Consider the following 10,630-nt stretch of genomic DNA (forward strand, 5'->3'; position numbering starts at 1 on the left):
GTAGAATGGTGGTCAACGACATTACCCACAATTCCGTTGTCACACTCGCGTGACGTGTCGTACAAGCTTGCGATGTGAGGTAAAACATGTAAGAGTTCAATTTCGAAATAATGTTTTACTAAATATGGAAGGATACATTTCAGGTTGCATTGCGGTTACAGTACACTCCTTATATTTTATATAAGTTTTGCTACAATCATTTATTTGATGTGGGGTTTTATTTCCCTTTGGTTTTATTTGACAGTTCCACTAACCTCTTCTTTTGAAAAGCCACGCACCTTTGGCATGGGCGTGATTTTCCAGCGCTTTATGCGGATGCCGGAGAAAAGTAATTGACAATAAACAGACTGAATGCATTTGACATCGTACTCTCTTTTTGTTGAGCAAGATTTGTACACGATTTTATCAATGATCGAGCTGTATGTGGAAAGCGTTGCGTGAACTCTGAATTCGCTGACAGCTGTTACAATCTGGAGACATGGAGCATATCCGAACCCCGAAGGTAGCTAACATTTTCTAGCTAATTGCAGTGGACGGAACGCAAGAGAGCAGCGCGGCCTCACATGATCTTTGAAAACAAAACGTCTTGCTTCGTTTCATATACTGCTCTCGAAATGCTTATGATATGGTATCGTTCATGCAGGTGTGGCCAGCCTGGCTCAGTTTTGACGTGACTAGCATCTGAGCTGTTTTGTTTCACCTTGCACCACTTCGTCTGTACTCTTTGAACTGTCACACCCTCGTGGTATTGATCGACTCAACGGAGCTGTCAATGCAAGCTGATTTAAGAATCGCATTGGAAGACGTTGCATTTCTGCAGAGACCAAGTTCCTGCATCAGTTATATGAATGTTTATGTGTTCTCTTTAAGGCCTCGTAATAAGCATCAAGTATATTATAGCAATTCCCGTTACATTAGAGATGCAGCCCCCAAAAAGCACTGGCACACAATTGGATTGTCAAAGGCCGTCACCTCAGGCTAAATGACTTAAGGGAGATCAGGTTGAATGCGACCGATAGAGAAGAGACCAAGTGGCGCTGTTCATGGTTTAAAGTCATTTGTGTGACTGCAAAAGATCTACTGATAGATGTAATTATTCTTTCGGAACAATCATATTGTTTCCTGCCCGTTTACTGCTATATTAAACAAGTCACATGCATCAGAAAAAAAAGACTAGCATCGTTGTTTTTAAGAAAAATAATTAACACCATTACCTCCCTATACTCATATGCTGAGCTATTGACTTCCTGCATTGAGCATCGCTGCTCTCATTCGTGTTGAGACGAGGACAGGAAAAAGGAAACGGAGGAAGAATGTCTGAGTCACTAAAAATTGCTGCCACGATAAGTCAGCAATGTGGACAGTTTGCAGTGACAGCAGGCAAAAGAACAAGACGATTTTGGCCACAGAGAGCAGCTCGCTATAGAAACTGTCAGTTTAAAGGGGAATAGTATTGCATATAAATCCCGTGTGTGTGTGTGTGTGTGTGAACGCTTGCAGGTGGAGCAGGTGCGTCTGGTGGATCGCTTCAGCAACAAATCCACCAGCGGCACACTGTACCTCACAGCAACGCACCTCATCTTTGTGGAGAGCAGCTCCAACAACTCGACATCTGCCGCACAAGAGGTTTGGGTGAGTGGATCCCAATGTTTTGGATATCCAATGCAGTTAAGTTGTCACCTTTTTGTAGATGGACGAATTTGTCATGTGCAGCAATGGCGCAATGCATGTATGTGTTTACCAAGCCAGGTGTTTCTCGTCCTCCACTCCCCCTCTGCAGATTTTGCATCACCACATCGCATCCGTGGAGAAGCTCTCGCTCACCACCTCGGGCTGTCCACTGGTCATTCAGTGCCGTAACTTCAGAGTGGTTCACTTTGTGGTGCAGAGAGAACGCGACTGCCACGATGTCTACAGCTCACTTTTGCGCCTTCTGCGGCCCGGTGGGTTTCACTCTGTCCGCCCGATACGTTGGCCCCACCTTCTCTTTCCCGTGGACATCTATACACACTCATATGTATAGAATGGATTCTTTACAGGTTTGGGGCCCGTGTTGAAAATGTCCTTCCTTGTGTGCAGAGTCGTACGAGGAGCTCTACGCATTCTCCTACAATCCCAAACAGAATGACCAGCAGCGTGAAGAAGGGTGGCAGCTCATTGACTTGGGCGCAGAGTTTGAGAGGATGGGTGTTCCCTGCGACCAATGGCAACTCACCGACGTCAACAGAGACTACAAGGTCCGTGACGTCCTGCCCCCAAAATGTCACGTAGAGTACACTGGGACAACTACTTTGTAATAGCTAAGGGCAAAGTATTTTTAATGTAATTTGAATACCCAGGGAACATACCATTCAGGGTGTTACGCATTTGGTCCAAAAGGGGGCGTTAAAGTTTCTGCACAGCAGTCACTGTAAAAAGCAGCATTCTCGTCCAAAATGACATCAAATCCGCTTTTCCACCTAGCCACATTATTTGCTTTGCTACAGAGTAGTGAGAAGTGTGTTTGCGTGCCTTTCTTGTCAGATTTGTGAGACATATCCACGTGACCTGTACGTCCCCATCACGGCCAGTAAGCCCATTATCGTGGGCAGTTCCAAGTTCAGGAGCAAAGGACGCTTTCCAGTCCTGACTTACTTCTACCAAGAGAAGAAGGTACATCATTCGCCACGGCGCCTCGAGCTTCATGCTCTGTTTGTTAGCTTCAGCGTGGTAAACTCAATGTGTGTACAGTATTTGATTGACGGTCAATTAATTAAAGTGGTTGTGTTGTACTGATCAGCCGAAGCCTTTGTCGCAGTAGGTTCCAAACCTGTTTGTATTAAACGATATTGATGCCACATTTATAGGGTTTTTAGGAGCAGCCGACCTTAAGCAAATAGTTTTACTCATTTTAATCACCGCTAGGTGAGCAGCATTGAAACATTGGATATGTAACTGCCACTCAAAAATTCCATGTCATATCACGTAAGCTTCTTACCACAAAAATTATGTTTCCGGTGGCTGCAGTTACACATTTTCCCACGCCATCGCAGGTTCCTCTTTGTTGTTGTTGTTGTTTTTTTTCTCATCAACTATTGTTCTTGTTCCAATGGATGTTGTGTGTGCATCATGACAGGCTGCAGTTTGCCGGTGCAGCCAGCCTCTCTCTGGCTTCAGTGCACGCTGTTTAGAAGATGAGAGCATGCTGCAGGCCATCAGCAAGGCCAACCACAACAGCCGGTTTGTTTACGTCATGGACACGAGACCAAAAGTAAGATGCTAACCCCGAATATTTCATCAAAAAAGAAGACCCTGATTTCGCTGCATGACACTTGTACATTTTGCACAATGTGTCCCCTTTAAACACTGGTGCCTCTTTATCTCACCACTCTCTTGCAGCTGAATGCGCTCGCCAACCGAGCGGCGGGCAAAGGCTACGAGAATGAGGACAACTACTCCAACATTCGCTTCCAGTTTGTGGGCATTGAGAACATCCACGTGATGAGGAGCAGCCTGCAAAAGCTGCTGGAAGGTCCAACACGGCTGCTTTAAACATTCAGAGTTGATTTGTTCTCCAGCCGACATTAACTTTAGCCACCGGTTTGCTTGTGACCCGTAGTGATTGGAGCTCGGTCCCTCTCCATGAGTGACTACCTGGTAGGACTGGAGAGCTGCGGCTGGTTGAGGCATATCAAGGCTGTGGTGGATGCAGCGATCTTCCTGGCTAAGGTAAATGTCAAAACTAACGTTTCATTCTCAGAATCCGAATTTTAGTTGCCGTAGCACGGCAACACAACAAGCGAAGCTTTAAACATGCCACGACATCAAAACAAAACTGACAATCAACAATGACCAATCTGGGCCGACGTACAGTTGCAGTGTTGTTGCTTGTTTGGTGTCATTATGGCTGCTGAGAAACTCGTTTGATGGGAGGGGGGGGCTTCATTTAGTCAGACCATAGCCTTGTCTAATAGAAAGTGATTGGTCAGCATCTTTTTGCATCTCCAAGCAATGACTGTGCAAACCTTTTGAGGTAGTAGTCAATCACTCGCTTGTCGTGTGATCCGACCTCTAGGCGGTGACCCGGGAAGGAGCTAGCGTGTTGGTTCATTGTTCCGACGGGTGGGACCGAACAGCGCAGGTCTGCTCCCTGGGGGCTCTGCTCATGGACCCCTACTACCGCACCATCAAGGGTTTCATGGTATCACTCTCATACTTCTTGGATCTTCTTGTTTCCCACTTAGCTCGTCCTCACCTTGCTTTGGTCATTTTGTCTTTTAGGTGCTGATCGAGAAAGACTGGATCTCCTTTGGCCACAAGTTTGCAGATAGGTAAATTGTGCGCTCCACTTCAAAGTACGTTGACAGTGACCTCATTTTACCCATAGGAAATTATTCCAAGTGATTGCGTTCCACACTCAAATTAAAACTGCTATCAACTGTACAGGCAGCGTTTATTTTGAAATGACAGCGTTATTACATTTGTCATTTCTGAGAGAAATGAACGTACAATTAAACTAAAACATCAACTTATTTGTAACTTTTAGGTGTGACCAATTGGATGGAGACCCAAAGGAAGTGTCTCCTATCTTCACCCAGTTCCTGGAGTGTGTCTGGCAGCTATCTGAGCAGTTCCCTCAGGTGTGTGTCGATGTGTTCTGCATGCAAGACACTGTTACTGTGACATTCTATCCACATCTGACTTGCAAGTTTTTTTTGGGGGGGGGGGTTTTGGTCTCGTTTTTTTCCTTTTTTCTGCAGGCATTTGAGTTCAGCGAATGGTTTCTGCTGCAGATCCACGAGCATGTCCACTCATGTCAGTACGGAAATTTCCTCGGCAACAACCACAGGCAGAGAGAAGAGCTGCAGTGAGTGCACGATGTAGAACTAATGCTCTTAGAATTTCCCCTCCAGGCCAAATAGTGACATTGCACCTACATAATAGTGCTCAGAATATTTAAAAAAAAAAAAAAAAACACCTCTTAAAGTTGCATATTAATGTAAATCTTGAGCTTGAAAAATGCCTTGCAGTCCATCGTAATGAGCGTTGTGTTTTTGTGTGCCAGACTCAGAGAGCGGACCCATTCATTGTGGGCACATCTAATGAGCGAAAAACAGAACTACTTGAATCCATTCTACAGTCCCGCGTACGCTGAAACGCACCCCGTTCTGGAGCCCTCCACCTTGCCCTACCATTTCAAGTTGGGACCACCCTCTGTGCACTTTTCTCTGCCGCGTTACCGGCAATTTGATTTTTATATGTGTCTGTGTGTGCAAGGTTTTGGAGAAACATGTACCACCAGTTTGATCGCTCCATGCACCCACGGCAGTCCATCCTAAAGGCCATTCTCACTGGGTGGGAGAATAGTCGCCAGGCAGAGAGCAAGCTCCAAGCACTGGAGAGTGTACGTGAACACACACGAACACTGCTTGAATGAACGCTCGACAGACAGTGGCAGTCAGAATGGATTTGCATAGTGATTCTGTCACCTTGTGGTGCCTTATTGGTATTGCAGGACGTCTGTGTGTAAATGACGTTCGAATTTGAACTCCAAAGTGTTGCTGGACTTTTAAAATATATCTTTCCCGAAACAAAATGGAAATGGTACCACTGCGGGGGTTCCAAAAGAGTAATTTTGCCATCCCCTTCTGCATGTAGAGGCTCCACCAGCTCGGTGTGACGCCAGTCGTGGCCGCCAACCTCCCGGTGGCCCCCCCGACCAGGGATCTTCGCTCACTTGACAAACCCCTCCCGCCGCGCCCCGACTCCCTCATTTTGGGGGCGCCCATCAATCACAAGGAGGCCCGTCGGCAGGACGAGGAAGACAAGCACGAGGAGGTCGGCGAGGAGGCCACAGAGAGCACGGACGTCGAGCGGACGGTAGAGGGGAGCAGTGGCTCCGAGAGCCGCAAGCAGAGTTACGGCGAACTGGAAGGGACCTATAATAGCGATGTGGCCAAAGAGGAGCCGTCTGCCGTGAGTCTGGAGTTTGGAGTGGCACGCATGACCTGCTGAGAAATGCATGCAGTGTCAGGAAAGGACGGGTGCCATCTAACAATTTACTGAAAAGTGTGTGGAGAAGCTCTTGTTCTTGATGTGATTCCATGCTGATTACAAAATGGTCCTAAATGGGCCATTTTCTGTGTCTGTATAGTCTAAGGCTCGATGGGAAGCTTCATTATCGTGTCATATATTGCACCGATGGAAATGCATTTGCTTTTTTTTTTTCTTCTTCTTTTTTAAATAAATGTTGGGACGCACTAGAGAGAAATAATTGAGAATAAATTCATCCACAGTAAAATATGAGTTCTCTTTTTTTACTTCAAGTCTTAACAATGTGTTTCAGTGTGTGTGCATGTGTGACAGCACAAGTGATTTCAAAAATAAATTGCATGAAGGACATGCGTGCTGTCCTGATATTTGATGACGAAGGTCACATTAAACAGATTGACATTAATCCCCTTTTTTTTTTTTAACATTCAAGCCCACAGGAAAGCAAGTCCTTTCATCCCCAAGGGCTCACAGCCAGTGTAATCTTAACTCAAATTGGAGATAACACCAAACCAGAATATTTGGCCCTGCTCGTTATTCCACCCTCTTCCTGGTGGCTGAGGATAAACCAGCTGTGGCCCAAACAGGCTCAGCTGTCAACAGTTGCCACGGTTGATCATTTGATCCTATTTTACATCTCACATTGATCAGATAAACGGTCTTACGAATGTGAATTGATCTAAAAATCCCAATGCTGTTCTGTTCTGTCTGCCAGGACAATAGCCGGTGATGGGTGACCCCAATTGGTGGTCGCTGTTGCGTTTACATCAGAGTACACAGTTGAGTAATGCATATAATAGAATGGGAACCCCCCCCCCGCCTCCACCAGTGTGAGGACCTCGAATTTTCCAGAATTGATGTAAAATTCAATTGCTCCAGGCTCACAGTGTCACTGTCATGAAACCTGAACTGTCAAGACAAAAAATGAAGTCACTGGTATTCAAATCTGATGGAGAGTTCAACAACACCTGACAAAGGTCCACCAAAACCTATTGGGTCTGCGTATCTTCCTGTATCAGCCACTGAACAATACATTCTTTTTGAGAACATTCTGGCACAATTTTGATTGTGTACACAGTGAAAATTAAATCAATTTTCATGTCATCACATCAAGCCTGAAGTTTTCATTGACAGTTTAGTGACACCAGGCTGAGTTTCGTGCTTCAGAGCTCTTCTACTTCTTGAGGCAAAACAATTCACAGATTTGTCACCAAATTGGATTTACTTCCCCAATCAGATTACGAATCGCAAAGCCTGAGAGATGTCCGGATAAACACACTTGGCATGCTCGCAGCCATCTTCCATTCAAACTAAAGTACCAGTCGTCATGGTTTATTTGTGAGGTGCTTCCCAATGGTGCTCAGTGCAGCTCAGCACTGCGCAACACATTCATTTATTTCACTCCCTCACCCAGCCACTAAATACTTCATTGAATGTGCGCTTGCAGAAGCCAACGACATCTTTCAAAGACGACAGAAGGGCATTTTGTGATTTTCCTTCATACTGTTACACGCCACACTCGGACAAAGTGACCTTGGGACTTGTGAGACAGGTCAGTGTCAACAAGCAAATACAGAGAGTCATTCTTCAGCAACTATCAATAAAGACGTGTGTCTCGGACAACCCCCCTGACTTCTGCTTGAATGGAAGCAGCAAAACAAGACTAGAGTGTGTCGCCAGCAAAATCAGTGAGGGAATGGCAATCATGTTGAACCTCCAGAACTTCCACTAGCCTAGTTGTGCCACATTACCTCATATGAAACATTTAGAAGCTTCTCTGTGGGCTCTGAATCATTCAGATCTAGCACTGCACGTCATGCCGCATGGTTGAACCCTCCTGAGGACAAGGAGGCACCATTGTAGTCACATTTAACATAAACACAGCCAGCACACACGCTACAATGTCGCTGGAGCTTTTGTCTCTTCTGTGACTCCTTTCTCTGTAGCGCCTACAAAGGTGCAGTAGGAATAGAAGATGAGAATTCTGTCCAATATAGGGCAGGTTTTACCAGAGGCTAAATCTTGGCTTTGATACAGTTAACACCTGGGAGTAACAACATGACTGCACTTTCACAATCATACATAGCTGTTTGGAATGCAAAAGTGTTGTAGGGGATTGCTCTTAGAGTTGTGTTAAAAACAATTAGCACCACTCCTCATTGCTTACAAAGAGGGCAGCGGGTTTAATCCATGATTCAAACACACACACCCACACACACACCCACACCCACCCACACACACACACACACACACACACACACACACACACACTCACACACAATTGTTGAAGGATACGTATTACCGCTTTGTTTAATCTTGAGCCTTCTGCACCCCACCTCCCTCAGGGGATCAATGTGTGGGGCTGATTCTAAACACTAAGGGGCCTATTTTCATGCCCAGCGCTACTCTAACTGTACGCATGGGTGGACTTTTCTTTCTTTGAGTATTTTTGTAGATGGCCACAGTTAGAAATGGGCGATATGGGAGTGACCATAGACGACTTGATTCGTGGCCACTTGAAGCAGCTCCTCTCATTCCCTTCAAAAACAACAAGAGACCAGACAGGCTGTTAAGAAAACACAAAACAAGACTGAGTGTCCTCCAAGTGTCCCACTTCGTACTGAGCTTCACTCAGTGGGCTGAAAAAGGAACCCTACGAGACAGATTGGCGGGGTGAATGTGTATGTTAAAATTTTAGTGTGGTCAAGTCAAGTCAAGTCAACTGTATTTATAGAGCACTTTCAAACAGCCATAGCTGCATACAAAGTGCTGTCAAGGGCTTTCAATGTTATTTAGAATAACATTGTTATTTAAAATAACATTGAAAGCCACTCGATAAATAACTTATTTATTATGGTAGAGTTTTTAACCAATCATATTTCAGATAGCTTGTGTTGCCAGGTAAACTATAGTCTGCGTACCAGGGCCAGCTAGAAGGCCTTACGTCGACATTGGACGTGCGCGTTCGTTGATTGGATTAGCACCTGCTAGAGGGAGCTGTTGCTGCATTTTGACCCATAATGGTCGACGGAGAAGACGTTGATCTGGTTGCAGGACTACTTTCCACACAATTTTCAAGACGGACCTTCCACTGGATTTACCAATTGAAGTTGTTTTACCAAGGCAGCAAGGAAACATCAGAGCACGGCTGGGCACTTGCAAGCTACGGTGCGTTTCAAAACGTTTGGGGACACTCGCGTAGATCTGCAGCTCAGTGAACAGGCACTACATTGGTGAGTAAATGAATTTTATTTGACATTTCTTCTTATTTTATTTCGTTAGTATTAATGGTCACGAAATAAAATGACAAAGATACAAAAACGTACTTTCTTTCTTTTCTGATTGATATAAAAATGATTTATTTTTATATCAATTTTTTATTATTATTATTTTTTATTATTTTTTATTTTTTCAAGATGGCGCCCGAGTAGGCAGCCTTCGGCAAGTGCTCTTCAAGAGCCTTGCATTTTTGTTCTTTTTTGGTGTTTTTGTCTTTTGTTTTGTCACATGTTGTTTGTTGTTTCATCGTGTGGACCTGATATGGACTGTTTTCACCGTTTTTTGGCCACGACATTCGTCAAAGGAGAAGTATCTGTGCTTGGTGGTTGCGCCTTCTCGGCAGCACGCCTGTACCAGCACAGATTCTGATTGGGAGGAATGTCGGCGCCATTGACTGTCGGTGCTGGACAGACCTGGGGCGCTTGTGTTTTTTGCGCCTGTAATGGGCAGCATTTTTCACAACCCCGTTTTGTTCAGTGGATATGTTGGCGCTGTGGGACAGTCGGCATTGGTGCGGCTGGATGGATGGCTGCTGAAGTTGAGGATGAGGAGAGAGGAGCGTTGGCGCAGAGCGCCGATGCGTATTTGGAACCGAGAGTCGCCGCTTGGAATTGAAATGGATTTCCATGGGACAGGAGAAGTGAACCAATCTCTTTTTTCGTCAATGGATGCTACAGCTTCTTGTTGACTTTGAAACTTAGCTTGTAGCCGACGTGTGCACATTTTGAGCATGACGTCTCTGATCCACTGTTAAAGGACACTTTGATTCTGTCCTCTTTCATCTCAAACTGCTTCAAACAACAAAGCGTGTGACGGAAAAGTGATTAGGACTGCACGACTGTCCGAGTTTTATGTTATGTGTTGTGTTTATTATTTTACTTTATGTTAACTGTTTTGTTAAGCGCTTTGTTACAGCTGCCGCTGTTGTGAAAGCGCTATATAAATCAGCATGTATTGTATTGTATTGTATTATTAGATATAAACACATAACGGGGTAGGACTAGATACGTTTTTTACTTCTTCCTACTCCCTTGAACATAATAACTGTGTTGAATGAAGACTGATTTCTTTGTTTTTTACAATTTTATTTACTTTATTTTCTGTCAAATTATTACTGTATATGTTTTGTGTTCAATAAACAAACAAACAAACAAACAAACCTGCAATTTATAATGGCGCATTGTAGTCAGCTTCGTGCACTAAAATTCGTTCAGTCTCAGCTGCTCAACATTTTCAGTTATTTGCTGTTGTATAGCCTATTCTCAAAATGCAAATGATCTGTTAATTTTATTTTCAAAGAATAGTTTGTTTTGTTATTGTG

At 44.5% G+C, this 10,630-nt stretch overlaps 1 protein-coding gene across 1 annotated transcript; it reads left to right on the top strand.

The window, feature by feature from the left end:
* The first annotated feature begins 273 nt into the window (after positions 1-273).
* On the top strand, positions 274-6,379 carry mtmr6 (myotubularin related protein 6). The gene is made up of 15 exons (XM_086102441.1): positions 274-502; positions 1,501-1,632; positions 1,781-1,943; positions 2,080-2,237; positions 2,524-2,652; positions 3,116-3,250; positions 3,379-3,511; positions 3,599-3,708; positions 4,055-4,180; positions 4,261-4,310; positions 4,526-4,619; positions 4,740-4,846; positions 5,045-5,179; positions 5,257-5,383; positions 5,638-6,379. The coding sequence occupies exons 1-15, from the start codon at positions 479-481 to the stop codon at positions 5,992-5,994; spliced, it is 1,980 nt and encodes a 659-aa protein (XP_085958567.1). The 5' UTR covers positions 274-478; the 3' UTR covers positions 5,995-6,379.
* Positions 6,380-10,630: the final 4,251 nt, after the last annotated feature.

Source organism: Hippocampus guttulatus, chromosome 21, assembly GCF_054856545.1.
Source record: "Hippocampus guttulatus isolate MCC_2025c chromosome 21, RoL_Hgut_1.0, whole genome shotgun sequence".
NCBI lineage: Eukaryota > Metazoa > Chordata > Actinopteri > Syngnathiformes > Syngnathidae > Hippocampus > Hippocampus guttulatus.

What these genes read in the sequence shown, in the direction of transcription:
- mtmr6 (XM_086102441.1), top strand. Translation starts at nt 479, where the DNA reads ATGGAGCATATCCGAACCCCGAAG. An exon ending in GGCCACAAGTTTGCAGATAG is followed by an intron (nt 4,311 to 4,525) that starts GTAAATTGTGCG and finishes TGTAACTTTTAG; the next exon opens with GTGTGACCAATTGGATGGAG. An exon ending in AGGCAGAGAGAAGAGCTGCA is followed by an intron (nt 4,847 to 5,044) that starts GTGAGTGCACGA and finishes TTTGTGTGCCAG; the next exon opens with ACTCAGAGAGCGGACCCATT.